This window comes from Oryctolagus cuniculus, chromosome 11, assembly GCF_964237555.1.
Source record: "Oryctolagus cuniculus chromosome 11, mOryCun1.1, whole genome shotgun sequence".
NCBI classification, from domain to species: Eukaryota; Metazoa; Chordata; class Mammalia; order Lagomorpha; family Leporidae; genus Oryctolagus; species Oryctolagus cuniculus.
Genome location: NC_091442.1, coordinates 69,036,614 through 69,053,511, shown reverse-complemented (window position 1 = coordinate 69,053,511; position 16,898 = coordinate 69,036,614). Strand labels below are relative to the sequence as shown.

The following is a 16,898-nucleotide window of genomic DNA, read 5'->3' as shown; positions in this document are numbered from 1 at the left end:
GTTTTTTATGGTATCGCTGATACTCAAGGCAGCTGGACAGATAGTAAATACTTGGAACATTCTTAGTTGAATGAATAAGAGGAAATGCTGGATACTTAGCATAATCACAGTGACTTTTGCCTGACACTCATAGTTAAGCAGATGATTGCAGGACTGTAAAGTGCAGCTGTAATAGGGCTAAGGAAAGTGGAAAGAAGGCTCTTTTGTGAGTTAACAATAACAACAGCACATTTAAACGTTTCTTGCCCTGTGCTTGTTTCTGAGAGCTTCAAGTGCTTGTTTAATTCCCACAATTCTGTCAACTTGGGACTGTTCATTTGTAGATGCAGAAACTAGGTACAGCGAAGTGCCTTGCTCTGGGTTGCACAGCTGAGATGAAATTGATAGTCTGAAATATAATTCATAGATTATATAACTATATATGTAATGTGAGTATATAATATATAAAACATTTTAAAGCACAGTCTTCAAACCTATACTCTATCAGTATTCTTGTCTTTGCAAACAGTATCTTTTTTCCAGTTATTCAAACCCCAAACAAAAGAATAATCCTTGATTCCTTTGTAACAACAGAGCTCTATTTTTATTCTTGCCTAATTTTCAAAAACAACCTGCATGTTCATATTAAATATAACACAAATTGTATCACTTTCCTGTTTAAAACTCTGCAGTTAGTAGCTAAGAGGATTAAGTCCCCATGTGGGACACCACTTCCTCAAAGTACTGGTTCCATTCTTGGCTATCCTGCTTCCCATCCAGCTTTCTGCTAATACACCTGGGAAGGCAACGGATGATGGCCCAACTACTCAGGTCCCTGTCACCCATGTGGAGACCCAGATGGAGTTACCTACTTCTGACTTTAGATTGGCCCCTCACTGGCTGTTGTGGGCATTTGGGGAGTGAATCAGTGGAGACCTCCCATCCTCCCTCCCTTGCTGGCTCGCTCTCTCTCCCTCTCTCCCTCTCTTCCTTCTCCTCTCTCCCCTCTCTCCCCTCTCTCCCCTCTCTCTCCTCTCTCTCCTCTCTCTCCTCTCTCTCTTCTCTCTCTCTCCCACCTCAGTTTCCCTGTCACTCTGCCTTTCAAATAAATAACTAAATAAATCTTAAACAAAATATCCATATTGTCTTGTCTGCTTCTAATGACCATAGAAGAAAACTCTACAATTCTTATTAAGGCCGTAAATCCCAGGTTAAGGTGGCCTCTGTTTTCTCTTCAGCTGCTTCACAAATTCTGTCCCCAGAGGCTTTCTTTCCATCTCTGGCACCGCGCCAAGCTCTTTGCCCTTTCTGTTAACCCTGCATTGAATGCTCTGCCTCTAGATCTTTGCACAGATCCTTTAGTCTTTTTAGGTTGCGAAATTTTATCTCCTCTTGGTGAAGCCTTCCCATTCCACTGTAGCGCCCATGATCACCTTTCATCGTAGCAAGGTGTGCTTACCTGTGTGTTTTCTGTTTTCCTTCATCTGTGACCTCTGTGAGAGTAGGGGCCTCTGCCCGCATGTAAACTCTGTGTCCTTGGAATGTGAGCAGTGCCTGCAATATAGACACAGAAAGCATTTGTCAAATTGATGAATCAGATTTAGTACGAGATGAGCACCTATTATTCATGGTTCATGGAAATTACTATTTAAATTATACAAGGGCCTTAAAAGTTTCCTTCCGAAAAAGTGTGCCAAACACGCAAATCAGCCAGCAAGGATATGAAACAGGGATAGTTCTAAAGGCTGATCAGAGCTGGCATCGATTAAGCATCCAGCATGTGACAGGCACTAACTGTATTTTATAGAGTGTATAAATTAATCTTTAAAACCACAGACATTCCAAAAGCCTCATTTAAGCTAATGGTTTTAAGCTTCTCTCTAAACTTGTAACTAAAGCTACCATTGGGGAGAATGATGGCTTCGGTTTCTCCTTCCATCTCCATGTGCACACCCATTGCATCTTAAATACTGAGTGTTTAATATGTGTGTGAGGAACAATTGAGTGAATATATGAGTAAATAAACAAATGATTGAACCAGCTGAAAGTCCAATAATAAAAATAGAGAGAAAAGAATACTGGTTAACTGGAATAGGATAAACAGCTCCTAAAAATTGAAAATTTTCAAGTATTTTAAAATATTTTATATCAAACTGGAGAGGTGTATGTGTAATGATAGCTAAGACTGAGGGTCTATGAAATTCCTTTTAAGAGAAACACCACAACAAGAAGGTAGGAAAGATGAATTATATTTCAAAGCATTGAGAGAAAGGAAAAGAAGAGAAATTCAAGTTAGGTTAGCCTTGATAACTTGTAAAAGAAGTGAGACTATAGTTAAACATTTTTAAAGAGCCCACAGCCAAATTAGTCAAAGACCTGCTTTTTGAAATGTGATGTTTTCATAAAACTCAGCCAACTGACTGAGAAATAATCACAAATAGATACGTAAATGTATGCCATTTAAAAGTGGGGTTTGCTAGCACTCAGTGTAGCTTTAAAGCACAAGTTAGGGGAGGACGGGAGAGAAGGAGTAGAAGTGGGAGAGCCAGGGGAGACACACACACACACACACACACACACACACACACACACACAGAATGAAAGAAGTGAAATGCCAAGAACTTGAAGCCGTTAGGTAATAGATTCTTTAGATTCATCAATATGAAGCTAAAATAGACCCTGTGAAGTCTCACAATTACCTTAAAAGGCCTCATAATCAGTGCTGTATTTTTCATCACTTGAAAGCATCTAGCTGCATAAAAACAATAACATATTGTAGCTAGAAGAGACTTTTGAGTCTAAATCTTTCCTCCTAAGACACATTACATCTTCAGGGGAAAAAATGAATTCTGATACCGTGAACATTTTTTAAACTCTTATAATATTCAGATGACACACTTAGCATTTCAAATTTGGAAATTATCTTGGACTTTTATTTTTTACTCTCCTGTGCTCATTCCACAGTTACTGAATGAATGTATTAATTCTGTATGGTAGAAAAAAATAGAAAAACAGTCTTTGAAAACTGAGCCAATAACCTGAGCCTTTTGAAGCTTAATGTGTTTACAATCTCAGAATGAGTGCCTAACATTTCATTTTGTACGAAGTCTAAACAACTACAATAACTTTACAAATGCAGACATACAACAGTTAAATTTCATTTCATGCCCAGTAAGCAAACATTATCAAGCTGTAAGCACTGTCCTCCACTGTCTTTTTAACTCAAAATCTTGTAGCCAGTGGAGAGTCGACCTGGAAATACTTCACAGATGGATGACTTGGCTTAGTTTATTCATCAACTTGCAGGCCAACAAACTGAGGCTATATGCATTGCTTTTAGGCAGGTGGCTCTATGCTGTGTTTAATAAACAGCACAAATAATTAGAAATTGGATAGAATCATATTAAAATCTCAATTAGAGATGATTTAGGGGAAAATATTCTAAAAATAAAGAGAAATGTCTGTCTACATTTTTAGTTGTTGCTATGCTTGGAGAGGGCGTGATGTAGATACCGACTCTTTGTAGACACTGGCCTGGGGTGCTAAAAGTACTGACAAAAAGGAGAAATGCTTACAAACTGAAAATTTTTCCACCTTCCTACACAACTCCCAAGTATTCTTATGAATACATAGTCCTTTGAGTGACAACTTATGTATAATTAATTGAGGCTAGAAGCTAGCATTGTTCTGTAGATGTAAGGTGCTTTCCACAGTTCTCATTTAATGTGAACATTGATAGTTTTACTCCGATGTCTACTGCTATTTTATTTATTTTTTAATTTTCTGAACCTTGAATGGAATGGCTTCTGCTAACCTGTTACATTCAGAATCATCCATTAGACATATGCATTCCAGGGGCCTTTGTTGTGGCATGGCAGGTTAAAGCTCCTGCTGCAATGCCTGCAATCCAAACTCACTGCTAATGTGCCCGGGAAAGCAGCAGCAGAAGGCCCAAGTCCTTGGATCCCTGCACCCATGTGGGAGACCTGGAACAAGATCCTGGCTCCTGGCTTTGGCTTTGGCCTGGCCCAGCCCCAGCCGTTGCAGCCATTTGGGGAGTGAACCAGTGGATGAAAGATCCTTCCTTCCTTCCTTCCTTCCTTCCTTCCTTCCTTCCCTCCCTCCCTCCCTCCCTCCCTCCCTCCCTCCCTCCCTCTGTAGCTCTGTCTTTCAATTAAACAAATCTTTAAAAAAGTACATATTGTAAGACTCTAAGTATATCTTCTGTTGGAGTCATGCTTGATATTGGGTTCACTTACATGTACTTTTATATATACTGTCAAACCTCTTTAAATATATGAAATATTTTTTTGTTTAAATTATGTGTATGAGCTACATGATCTATGAATTTCATTTAGTAGAGTGAAGGATGATGAATCATGGTCTCCAGTAAAGTGGTGTTAGGACAGAAAGGGTTAAGATATCATTATTGCCAGGGGCCAGAGTGCGTTTCCCTTCCCACTGTCCCCAGTATGTTAGGGTATCTCTGTTGAGGGCACTGGATAGTTCTTGGTGTCACGTGCAGGGATCTGTAGTAGATGATGTGGTCCACAGTGCTATTTAGAAAACAGTGTGGCTATGACTCAATCTAAATTTCTAAGACGATACTCTCTAATCAGAGGTCTGGGGAAGGTTGTCAATTAAATATTCAATCTCAATAGTTGGTCCATTTCTCTTTTCTTAATGGGAAATAGTGGTGTCTAATTCAGGTAAATTGAAAATGATATCACAAAAATTAAAAGGTTGGAAGAGAGAGAGGGAAGTAGAAAGGGAGCGAGAATAGCATGTGCTTAAAGTTTTATATATGAAAAACATGAAATCTGTTCTCATTATGTCATTTAATGAATAAAAAGAATATGAAAACCATGTAAATGCTGTATGAGCAATTGCCTACTTCAAGAAAGAAAATAATTAGTGATTTAAACATATAATCTATATTAGTGCATTAAATATATGTTTTAAATACATATATGTATGTATATATGTGCTAGAGCAGGTGTTTGGTACAGTGATTAAGGTGCTGCTTGGTATACCAATATCTCATATCCAGGTACCTCTATTTGAGTCCCAGTCTGCTTCTGATTCTAGCCTCCTGCTAATGTGCACCCTGAACAGCAGCAGATGATGGCTCAAGTCACTGGTCCCTGCGAACTCATATGACCCAGATTGAGCTCAAGGCTACTGGCTTCAGCCTGGTCCACCCCCCGTCTATTGTGGACATTTGGGGAATGGAACAGTAGAAACCTCCCTCAACCCCTTGACGCCTCTCTCCATGTTACTCTGTCTTTCAAAAATAAGTAAAATGAAAAATCAAAATTTAAATATATTTGGTAACATTTTCTGTTCATAGTTGATGTATATTTTGTTGAATAATTTAACCTGATTTGTCTTTCTTATGTGTATAAGTTTTTTAAAAATTTATTCAGGGTAAACAAATTTAATATATTTTATATATACAGATTTAGGAACATAGTGAATACTTCCCATCCTTCCTCTTCCTTCCTCTCTTATTCTCTCTCTCAATTTTTACAATGATTGACTAAATTTACTATTATAGTTTAGTAAACATTTAGCTCAACTGAAACCAATTTGTTGCAGTAGCTTGCTTTCTTAACATGAAAATATAAGGGTATTGGCATTTCTTTTAAAGCAATTAGTGTTTGGGCACTGGCTGGTCAGAATAGGGCCTCAGCCTGGTTTTTAAGCCCAGATGCCTGCAGGGGCCAGGTGGTACCTGAAAGAGGGAGGGGTGGGGACCCTGGCCACGTGGAAAGCACAGTTTGTTCACAGGTGGCGGCCACCTCTCCATTCTAATCAATAGCTGCCATATAGCATTGGGCCCAGGTTGCTAGATTTTTTTTTAATATATTTCATGAAAAAAATCAAATGATTTATTTGTAAACTCTCCTGACTTTTAGATGTTGTTTCAGTTTAAAAAGTCAAGGAACAACAACAAAATTGCAAACACTGATAGGAGCCAAACAAATAGATTTGTGGGAGATGCTTGTTCTGTGACCTGCCATTTGCAGCCTCTGAGCTGTCTCAGCTTTGAGACCAGAGAGTGTGGTAACTGGCATACAGCGCCACTTATCTGTGTTTGCCCTATGGGTAAAAAGAGTGAGTCTGTCTGCAGAACAGGTACTACATTTAATTGAATGGAGTGGAACTGCACTTTTCTGATTTGTCAATTGCTGCAGGGTATTAGCTAACTGTTGCATACCCAGCAAGGCTTTTCGTGTTTTTGGGTTGGCCCTCCATTGCTAAACATGGAACATTTAGGATAGAAGATGGGGAAGTTCAGAGATGTGGACCAGGGATAACGATTGAAGGGATTCTGTGCACCGCACTCACTCTCAGGCAGAGCAGTGGCTGTCTTTCTGCTCTGTTTAGGATTGTTTAGCCATGTTTTCCCTTGTTCACATCCTCCACTGCTACATTATTTCATTCCAGTGACCCAAGAAGACTTTCTGTAAATACCAGTTTTCCTATTTCAGCTCCTCAAGTATCTAGGATTGTTTTAACAAGGTTGTTACACTTCCAATCATACCCCTCCAAATATACAAGCAGATTTCAAAAAGTTTCTGGGAAAAAATGTAATTAAAATATAAGTTTTTTGGTGAAAAAAATTAAATCCATGCGTAGTTTTTTCATAACATGTATTTTCCATGAACTCTTTGAAGACCTCCCTTAATATAGCTAAATACTACATTCCCCACATGTTTGTAATCAAATTACATCTTGTATAAAAATTGTATCAATTAATCAGATACTGAAATATTAACTACCTACATAAAATTATTCAAACCTAACCAAATACTGAAAAGGTGCTTAAGTACCATTTCTGGTGCATAATTTTACTTGTCTGGATTGGTTCTTGGGCAAAAATGACTGCTTGCTACTACTTGAGAAAATCAATCTGTCTAAATACTAAAATGAAAAATCACTCAACTCTAGCAGAATTTTTTTTTTTTACTTATTTATTTATTTGAAAGAGTTACACAGAAAAGGAGAGGTAGAGCTAGAGGTAGAGAGAGAGAGAGAGGTCTTCCATCTGCTGGTTCACTCCCCAGTTGGCCTCAATGGCCAGAGCTGCACCAATCTGAGCTGGGAGCTTCTTTCAGGTCTCCCACATGGGTGCAGGGGTCCAAGGACTTGGGCCATCTTCTACTGCTTTCCCAGGCCATAGCAGAGAACTGGATCAGAAGTGGAACAACCAGGACTCAAACCGGCGGCCATATGGGATGCCGGCACTGCAGGGGGTGGCTTAACCCACCAGGCCACAGCCCTGGCCCCATAGCACATTTTAAGAGCCGTGCCAAACTGATCTCTCCATTGAAGAATTAAGCATCCTATCTTCCTTAGGTTGTTCCTTTCAGATCGAACTGGGAGCCAAAACAAATCATGCAGAGTCCATCTATCAGGAGTTATAATAATTCGGACGTGGTTTTGTAAAATCTGTTGCCTGTAATATCTCTGGGGGATATACTTATATTTGACAAGGTTAATCAGAGACACCAGAACAGAGGTTGGGGCCAACTAGAAACTAAGGTTAGCAGCTGTTTGTTTTCAAACTCCATTTTAAGAGTAGACTTATCTGGGAAGGAATTAATCTTGAATGTAAGAAGTTCTTTGGTAGGCAAGATAATCTTTGAATTTGCATGAAAAAGTACCTGATACTACCTGCCTAGGCCATGTTAGCATCAGGATTCCACAAAGCACAGGAAACATCTTTAATCTTCTTTTCGCATTTGTAGAGGTATGATGATACTTACCTTATTATAAGGACTGTTAGATAACACGAAAAAAATGTGTGTATTATTATTTAGTGAACTAGTCAAGGTCTGCAATCAGGTTTTTCAAATTTCTGGTTCATTAATTTCCCATTTAAAAATTTTTTTAAATTTAAAGTAAACAAATTTCATGTATTCCTTGTATACAGATTTAGGAACTTAGTTTGTTTTAGGTGAGGGAGAATAATAAAGGAAGGATTTGGAACCTAAGAACAAGTGATTTTTTTGTTTAAGGATGTTCATAAAATGTTATGTACCTTTTTGTCAGCATCATTAAGGTAGTGTTTCTGTTCACAGACTCATGCCTAACACATTAAAAATTGGGAAATCTGTAGGAATGGGGAAAATTCATAGAACTATTAAAGGTAACTTTATGTATTTCAAAGCTGAGGTGTTCTTGGCAAATTAATATTTGCCTCGCTAAGTAAATTTCTTCCTAGATCATCATTAGCCATTATTGTCTCAAATTCGAGAACTGTCTAAATCTAGAAAAGAGACAAATTGTGACTCTAACAACAAAGTGTGAAGTTCAGTCAATTCCCTCTGAAATGGTCCTTGATGTTACATGGATATTGAATGACCTTTATACACTAAGGAATATGCAGCTGCAGAATATTATTAGTTTATTAGGTAATATGCTGACATGCTTAATTATTTTGTAAACAAATCAAATTTTTCTTGGTGCTAAAAATTTCCACTTAATTAAAGACATGAATGAGAAAGAAGGATGGAGGGGAAAAGATAATCCATGGTTAATGCTGATTAATTAATTAAAGATAATCCATGATTACTACTTCTTTAGTCTGATGTTTCTGATTGTTGTACCTGAAAAGTTTTTTTAGTTTGTTCATCCTTCATTTTTTAAAATAACAGACTGTGAACGTATTTCACAACTTCTCTCCTCTGTCAGCTTCACCAATAACTGTTTTATCTGATGTTTAGCCTATTTTTATACTTTTTAAAAAAAGCATAGTAACTCAGCCAGGTTTCTATTTGAGTTCAGTGCAAACGGAATTAGATTATTTGTATTTTTTTTTTCCTTGAAACTATGCAGTTTCCTTTATTTGCTGATTATGGTATGCAGTTACTAAGCCTATGAGAAGCTCCTCTGTGAAATGCATTTTAATATTTAGATCAAAGAGAGATTGGAATACATTAATGCCCAGTGGGTAAACGTGTCATTTGAAAGCAGCTGCCGAGCCTTCTCCCTGCTGCTCCAATTAACACATACAGCACACACTTGTCAGCAAGGGGGCTGTGCGTATGGATGAAACCACTTTGCCACTCATTAATACAGTGTGCAAGAGAGCACTCAGGGTTAATCAGCGAACCGCTTGCAAAACAATAGCTTTCTAGGAAGTTTCCTAACACGTGCTTTGAGATCAGGGCTGCCTGGATTAGCTGCGGGATTAGCAGGTAGGAAAAAGTAGGTTCAGTCTCTATCTTTGGTTCAGTCCAAGTACTCAGTGCCTTTCTCCGCCCCTCTCTTCTCCTCCACTCCCGCCCCTGATGATGGAGACGTTGGGTAGGGAAATTCTAGCGCTGGGACTCCACTTGCCCTCAGCCCGATCTCTGGAACTTTGTTTTGCTTTGAAGCTGTTTGAAGTCAAACTCTTTCCAGATTATTTTTTCTCTTAGTCTCTCTTTGTCGTTTCACTTTGTCTTGCCTCATTCCCTTTTTTGTTAAATTGCAGTTTTGAGAGTTTCTTGAGCTAAATGAGAAATCTCCTTAAGGTAAACCCATACCCCGGGGGGCTTTCCCCCCTCCGATGGCTGACATCTCTGCATTGATGGTGGCACAGAGGCAGATGCGAGAGTAGTGCGTCCTGGTCCCCAGCTTTGGCATTGGTCTTTCATGCTCCACCGGCTCCCGGAGCAGCTGCGCTATTGCTGCGCGCCGGTGCTCCCTGAGCTGGGCTGTGCCGGGAGAGATGGAGCGCTTCCTGGGTTTTGTCAAGCAGATAAGAAGATCTAGGAGAAGAAAGGGGAAAAAGTACCGACCAGAAGAGGATTACCACGAGGGCTATGAGGATGTCTATTATTACGCTTCAGAGCATTTTCGAAGTAAGCACTCCCTCCACTCTCCTGCTGGCGTGCAGGGGCCGACAATAACCCCTGTGTTGTGCTTTAGTCTTAAATGCAAAAGGTTTCCCAGATGGTGTTCTCTGTGAGCTGTCTGTAAGTACCAAAGTGCTACATTTTGCTGGATTTGTTGCAGGAGTAGCCACCAGATAGGATCCAGATAGTGTAATCAGCCAAGGTCTAGACACTGGGTTAATATTTTCTGTATCATCAATTGACTGTTATTATTTTAATGAGCCTTTCAAAAAAGTATCTTGCAAGCCAATAAAAAAGGTATCTGGAATATGTCCAGTTGTGGATATTTTTCAACAACTTTTTTTCCCCTTTAGAATAGGGGAGCCTAACTCATTTGGAAGAACTAATTGTTCAAGTTGATGCTCCTGATTAATGCTCCTGATTCAGACTTCAGGATGGTTATCTGTGATTAATCTCAAGTGCTTTTTATATAAGTTCAAATGCTTTTCTTGTGTGTGTTTATAATTTTGTTAAAATAGTAAGAACTCTTATTTGCTGTCACCTAGAAGCAATAATGCCTGTAGAATAAAATAATATCTTCCTATCATTAGCTTATAAACAGTAGAGAACTAGAATTTTTCTTGTACCTGTGAGTGCTTTAAGTTCCTGGTGAGGTTTCAGTTGTTCCAATAGATTTAAAATGCTCAGGAATGCCTAAGGGCACAAAGAGAAAACAACTACATCCAGATACCTCTGAATTAATATACCTGGAAAAAGGAAAGGTGGCAAAGATGTATGATTGATACTTTAAAAATTAAGAATGATTTTTTATGTTTTTGAATAAGAATCTTTATAAAATTGTATTTCAATCCTAATTCTTTCTGGCCTTTTAATGTCTAACTGTGACTGCATCCCATTTACCACATCTAACCATTGATTAATAAATGATTTAGATTCCAACTTCTGTGGTATTGAAAGCCAAGAGAATCAGTTCTAAATGCCAGAAATTCAGTTGCGATTGGTTAAGGCTAAGGGTTGAAAATTCATGTGGTGACAATAATACAATAATGCAATATTATAATTCTTTGATACTGGCTTGGGTAATATGGCTTTGTTGCTTTTAAAGGGTAATCTCTGAGTTTTAGAAATGTTCTCTTTTATAGTGCTTTGACATGAATAGTTTTTCTTAACGTAGTGATAGTCTTTGCTTCCTAAATTTATTATCCCTAATATATTTTAGAGTTCAGTTAAGATTTGTGTCACATTAAGAAACACTGTCAGTTTGCGTTCATGATGGTAATTCTGAAAACTTGGAAATGGAGAGAAGAAGCTTAGGAACTTTTAATTAGGTTGGTATTCATTGTATAGATTCCTAGCAATATATACTGGGTCAATATATACTGGGTCAAGTTCACCCCTTCCCATGTTTGTATGGTAATATATGTTTGTACAAATGTAATTAAACAGTGACTGTCAGATGCCTGCATTCTACTAGTTTTTGTAAGAATTTTAAAACAGCAGAAATACTGATTTGTCAAATGTGCCTCAAGGAAAAATATTTATAAAGGTATTCAAGAAATATTCTCTAACTCATTCAAAGAATGATATAACTAAGGTAATAATCTTTTTATGTCAAGTGCAATAACTCAAAGAGATTCATATCTTATCTGGTTTGTCAAAGTCATGCTAAGGATAAGATGTTCATTATCAGAAGTCATTGGCTTACATATGAAATTGACTTGTTTCCCTGTGAGTTATCAGAAGCTCTCGCTGTGTGATACTGTATATAACTTTTTGGAGTTAGATGCCTATTATGTTCTCAAACTGCTCTGTAACCAGCAGATTGTGTCACAGTGGACTCAGGCACTTGGTGTTTGGCATTTCACCAAATGTTAAATAGCCAGGGCTTTTAAAGAAAACTTTTCACCTAATGACCTTTCAGTGCATCTTTCTAGCCCTGTTTCAGAGCCTCCATGAATTGGGCAGAAAACACATCCACTTATATGTGCATATGTAGCCAAGTATTAAGAAATGAAATGGATCGGATCCTTAAACCAATCTCTCAAATGGGTAGTTTGGTTGAATTCAATTTCATGTATAGTATATCTGTTATAATTAGTCTTCGGCACAGTCTGAAAGTTTATGCCCTGTGTCTTTGCCTGGATGACTCAGAACTGTTTATATCAAGGCTCAAAGCTTGGTGGAATTTAATGATGGCATTCACAGCTTGGTTAATGGTACCATTGATAAACCAGAAGTCTCTTTCTCATTTTTCTCTCTATAGTGTTTTCTTTGTTTCTTGAAAGAAACTTAACTCTCTGACTTGCCATTTTTTTTTCTATTGGTTCAGATCAGTACAAGGACTTTATCTATATAATAGTGAAAGATGGAGCTAGAAAGAGCCCCTTAGCAAATGTCCCATCCCTTAGTAATCTCCAAGTGCATGCTGATGCTTAACTTTATCCTAAATTATGTCTCTTTTTACTGTGGGTTCTGATTTATATTTTTACCACCCTTGCCTTTCCCTTAAATACAGTATTCTCATTAAATGCAAAAGTCTCAATTAAAATGTTAGTAAGGTCAGATGCTATGCAAGATAACTTATTCTAAAAATGGATAATTTTCTGTAACCTCATCAAAATAAATTTTAGCAATGATGATAACAGATTGATTTTTAAAATCTCACTTGACTATTTATTGACTTGACATATGTAAATGTATTAGGATGGCTATGTTTGGTTTTTAAAAAAACTGCTTTCATCACTCATCTATCCTTTCATTTCTAGAATTAGAGTTTAAGTAAACTAGACAGGTGCCTTGGGCAAATAACTAAGTATTTCTTAGCTGTACCTTCATAAAATATGACAAAAGGGGGTTTATTTCTAATAATTTTTTGAGTTATGAAGCTTTATTATTCCAAACTTTAATTAATTTCTAAAGCAATTAAGATAAAGGTGTTGTCTGAGAGTTTTAAATGGGATTTAAACCACAACAAAATTCACCTGATTATCCTGAGGGAATTGTTTTTCCGGCAGGAATTGCAAGTAGAAGAATTTCTGTCCTTTTATAATCATAATCATTGAATATTAAGGAGATTTGGAAAATTTTGATAAACCTATAGGATTCTTGAATATGTTGGTAAATCCTAGACAGCAGCTTTTATTTAATGTATCTACCAGGAAATATCATTTCCTCTTTGAAATTCTCACATAGATAATTCATTTGGTATTTTTCCTTAGGACTAACATGCCTTGATGATAAAACTGTTATACACTGTTATAAACCTGAATGTAACAAAAACCTAGAAGAGGACCTGAAAATTCAATTTGATTTTGTTTTGTTTTTCTCCAAATGCTGTATTGCGGCCACATCTTTTTAAAGACTGTGGCAGAGGGTGGAAAATGTTCCCCCCAAAGTTATCCTTAGCAAGGTCAGAAGTGCCTGCCTCCCCACTACTTGAGAGCTTCCATTCTTATGAGAATAGCAAGGGAGTGGTGACTCCGCCCTTCTGGGCTCCCAGCTTGTTGTGAAAACAAATTAGGTATCCAGCCCTTGTGGTGCTTTTTTTTTTTTTTTAATCCTGAGCAAGCCAGACAGAATAAAGAATTGTAAATTAGATCTTTTGTTGGGGTTACCCCCAGCTTATTGATTGAAATTTTCTTCCCCAAAATTGTACTTTAAGTGCTACCAGATCCTTTGGGTTTTGTTTCTCTTTCAGCTCTCCTCCATGGCACTCTGGCTGGAGGTCTTGGACTCTAATAAATCTTGCTTGTAAACCTTTAAGACAAAAGAAGGCTGTGGCAGGTAGCATTTTAATTAGCCCATCATATAAAAATGAGAGCACCAGACCATCTTGAAGTGTACATTTCTATTAACCATAGTAAGTGATATTCCAGATATAAAGCCAGTATTATCCATTTCATAATAAGCTTTCTTTTAGCCCTGTTCTCATCTGTGACAAAAACCTGACCTGCCATGTAGTTGAATTACTGGAAAAGGAGGGATTTGTTTATGTCTTACAAAGCAGGGTATGTAAGCCTCAATCATGTGTAGCCCTGCCACCTTTTTCACATGTATGGTGGTATTGAATTAGACACAAGCTTCCTCCTTGACCTGCTCTTCTCAGTTTGCATCCTGACTCCCCTACCTCCGCTGGAGGAAAGCTGCCCAGGGCAGCCATTGGTGACTTTTTCAGTTTTCCTCCTGTGGGTGGGGACAGGAATACCTTTTTAGGCCATTGTGAAAGGTCCTTTGTATTTACAAATTATTTCATTTGTTGTTTTGTAACTGCCTATTCAAATAAAAGTTGAGCAACAATTGTGATATGGTATGTATATATTTGTAAGCATTTTTACCTAAATTATTTTTATTAAGCAACATATCCATTTAAAGTCACTAGTTAGGCAATGGAAGCTTTAAAGTAACTTAGAAGTTCAAAGTACATTTTAAGAGGGATGCTGTACTTCCTTGTATTTCACTGAAAAGTGCTGGGCATTGTCCTTAGAGAAAGGCATTTCCATGGTGGGTATTTGTAGTGTGAGAATTTTCACGTTTTGGTGTCGGTGATACAATAAATTTCTTCTCACTGGTAACTTTACCTATATTTTTAAAAATGACAATCTGAATTAACTTTTTTTAAATGCATTTTCATCTACTCAAAAGGAGGGGTGGGAGGATAGAGAGAGAGATTGAGAGAATGAGAATGAGAATCTTACATCTGCCAGGATCAAGATGAAACAAGGAGCCCAGAACTCCATCCTGATCTCCCACATGGGTGGCAGGGGCCCAAGCACTTGGGCCATCACCTGCTGCCTCCCAGGATGCATAGCAGGAGCTGGATGAGAAGTGGAGGAGCCAGGGCTAGGAGTGGCACTCTGATACAGGATGCAGGCATCCCAAGTGATGACTTAACCTGCTGTGCCATAACAGGGTCCCTGAATTGGCTTTATTTTTTTATTCTAGAGTATAACAACACTTCATACCATAAAATAAAATAAGTGTTCCTTAATTACATGTTTTGTTTTTTTTTTTTTGTAAATGCATATAACCATTTCCTTTATGCTTCAGGGAACTGACGTCTAATTAGTATTCTCTCTCTTGTTAAGTGTGCCAAATGGATAGAGTGAGAAGTGTGACATATACTTTGCAAAGATGTCTGATCCCTGCTGTTATATGTGCAAGAACTGAACACATCATAAAAAAGGGCTGTTGCCTCCATCAGCCATCAAGGGGATGAGAAAGGGAGATAGAGGGGAGGGGAGGGCAGGTGAAGGGAAGTGAAGCACATTTCAGAAGCCAGCCTCACTTCCCTGGAGCTCACAAGCAGAGAAGCCATTCTGTCCTATGGTTCCAGCAATGATCATCCAACTGACAGGTTTGGGATGTAAGATCCTGGATGATTCTGGCCTTATCTGTGCTTGATTTGACCCAAAAGATCTCAGAGGAATTAGAAAACGCATCATTCAATAATATAGGGCAGATTTGCTTGTTTTATGATTATATTGCTTATTTTTCTTCTGTAAGAATTGCTTTCCATCTACAGTGCAATTTGTTTTATTGAAAATTGATTGGCGGGCTAGCGCCACGGCTCACTAGGCTAATGCTCCGCCTTGCGGCGCCGGCACACCGGGTTCTAGTCCCGGTCGGGGTGCCGGATTCTGTCCCGGTTGCCCCTCTTCCAGGCCAGCTCTCTGCTGTGGCCAGGGAGTGCAGAGGAGGATGGCCCAGGTGCTTGGGCCCTGCACCCCATGGGAGACCAGAAGAAGTACCTGGCTCCTGCCATCAGATCAGCACAGTGCGCCGGCCTCAGCGCACCGGCCATGGCGGCCATTGGAGGGTGAATCAATGGCAAAGGAAGACCTTTGTCTCTGTCTCTCTCTCTCTCACTGTCCACTCTGCCTGTCAAAAAAAAAAAAAGAAAAGAAAATTGATTGGCTAGCATGTGGAATTTGTTGAGTATTTTGTATCACCAACTGTTTTATCTCAAGGAGTAGTTTTTTCTATAGCATAATTTAAAGGAATATTAAAGTTGAAAGGAACCTTAGAGTCTACTTTGTCCCACCTGAGTATTTCTTAGATTAAAAAAAAAAAAAATAGGTGCCAGTGCCATGGCTCACTTGGTTAATCCTCTGCCTGTGGCACCAGCATCCCATATGGGCGCCGGGTTCTAGTCCAGGTTGCTTCTCTTCCAGTCCAGCTCTCTGCTGTGGCCCGGGAAGGCAGTGGAGGATGGCCCAAGTGCTTGGGCCCTGCACCCGCATGGGAGACCAGGAGGAAGCACCTGGCTCCTGGCTTCGGATCGGTGCTGCGTTGGCTGTAGCAGCCATTTGGGGAGTGAACCAATGGAAGGAAGACCTTTCTCTCTGTCTCTCTCACTGTCTATAATTCTACCTGTAAAAAAAAAAAAAAAAACAAAACAAGTTAGCTGCCTTATGTAGGCCAACTTCATCATTGCATAACTGAGACTTGCAGCCAGACTCCCTCATTGGATTTGCCTGTACCTCCTCCTCACTGTTCTCCTGAGTTAGTTCTCTGATGACCCTTCCAATGAAACATAAGGTCCATATGAACTAGAATTGGCAATTTCCCTGACAGGTAACTTTGGATTATTAAACAGTATTTCATCTTACCTTAGACTAAACACTCAAAAACAAAGACTTCCTAATTTAATATTGCAGACTAATAGAGTGTCTTATTTATCTGTGATATTAATGACAATGATTATCAGTGACTCAAAAAGCTAACAGTACTTTCTGTTTCACTACTCATTGGCTCCATGGTTTGTAAATACAGGTACTTTTGTTAATGAATATCTTTTTGAGGACTCAAAATGGTATATAGTATAAGAGAATATTAGAATTGGGAAAAATTTTGGAGACCACTATTTGAGTTCTGCTATCTGCTATAGGAAGTCCTTCCTCAGTAACCCAACTACATGGATATCCAGCTTTTAAAAAATTCTTCCAGTGTGAACATGTTCATTCCCAAGCAAGACAAGGACCTGAAAATACTGAATAAACCTATGCCTCCTTTCAATAAGTTCTAAATTATATGTGAAGTTGCTGTGATAGTCTAACAAGTGTGTGTTCAAAA

General features: G+C 38.5%; 1 protein-coding gene across 8 annotated transcripts in view; it reads left to right on the top strand.

Annotated features, from left to right (window-relative positions):
• GRIP1 (glutamate receptor interacting protein 1) overlaps nt 1-16,898 on the top strand; it is a 739,429-nt gene that overhangs the window by 298,349 nt on the left and 424,182 nt on the right. The window contains exon 1 of one of the 8 annotated variants that reach the window (XM_051846412.2): nt 6,974-9,833. The exons of 2 other annotated variants lie outside the window; for them this stretch is intronic. In XM_051846412.2, the coding sequence (XP_051702372.2) occupies nt 9,701-9,833 (133 nt within the window). In that variant the 5' untranslated portion in view covers nt 6,974-9,700. Of the gene's footprint in view, nt 1-6,973; nt 9,834-16,898 lie in introns of those variants that run through there. 5 more of the 8 variants (XM_051846409.2, XM_051846416.2, XM_051846414.2 and 2 more) reach the window with 5 other exon arrangements.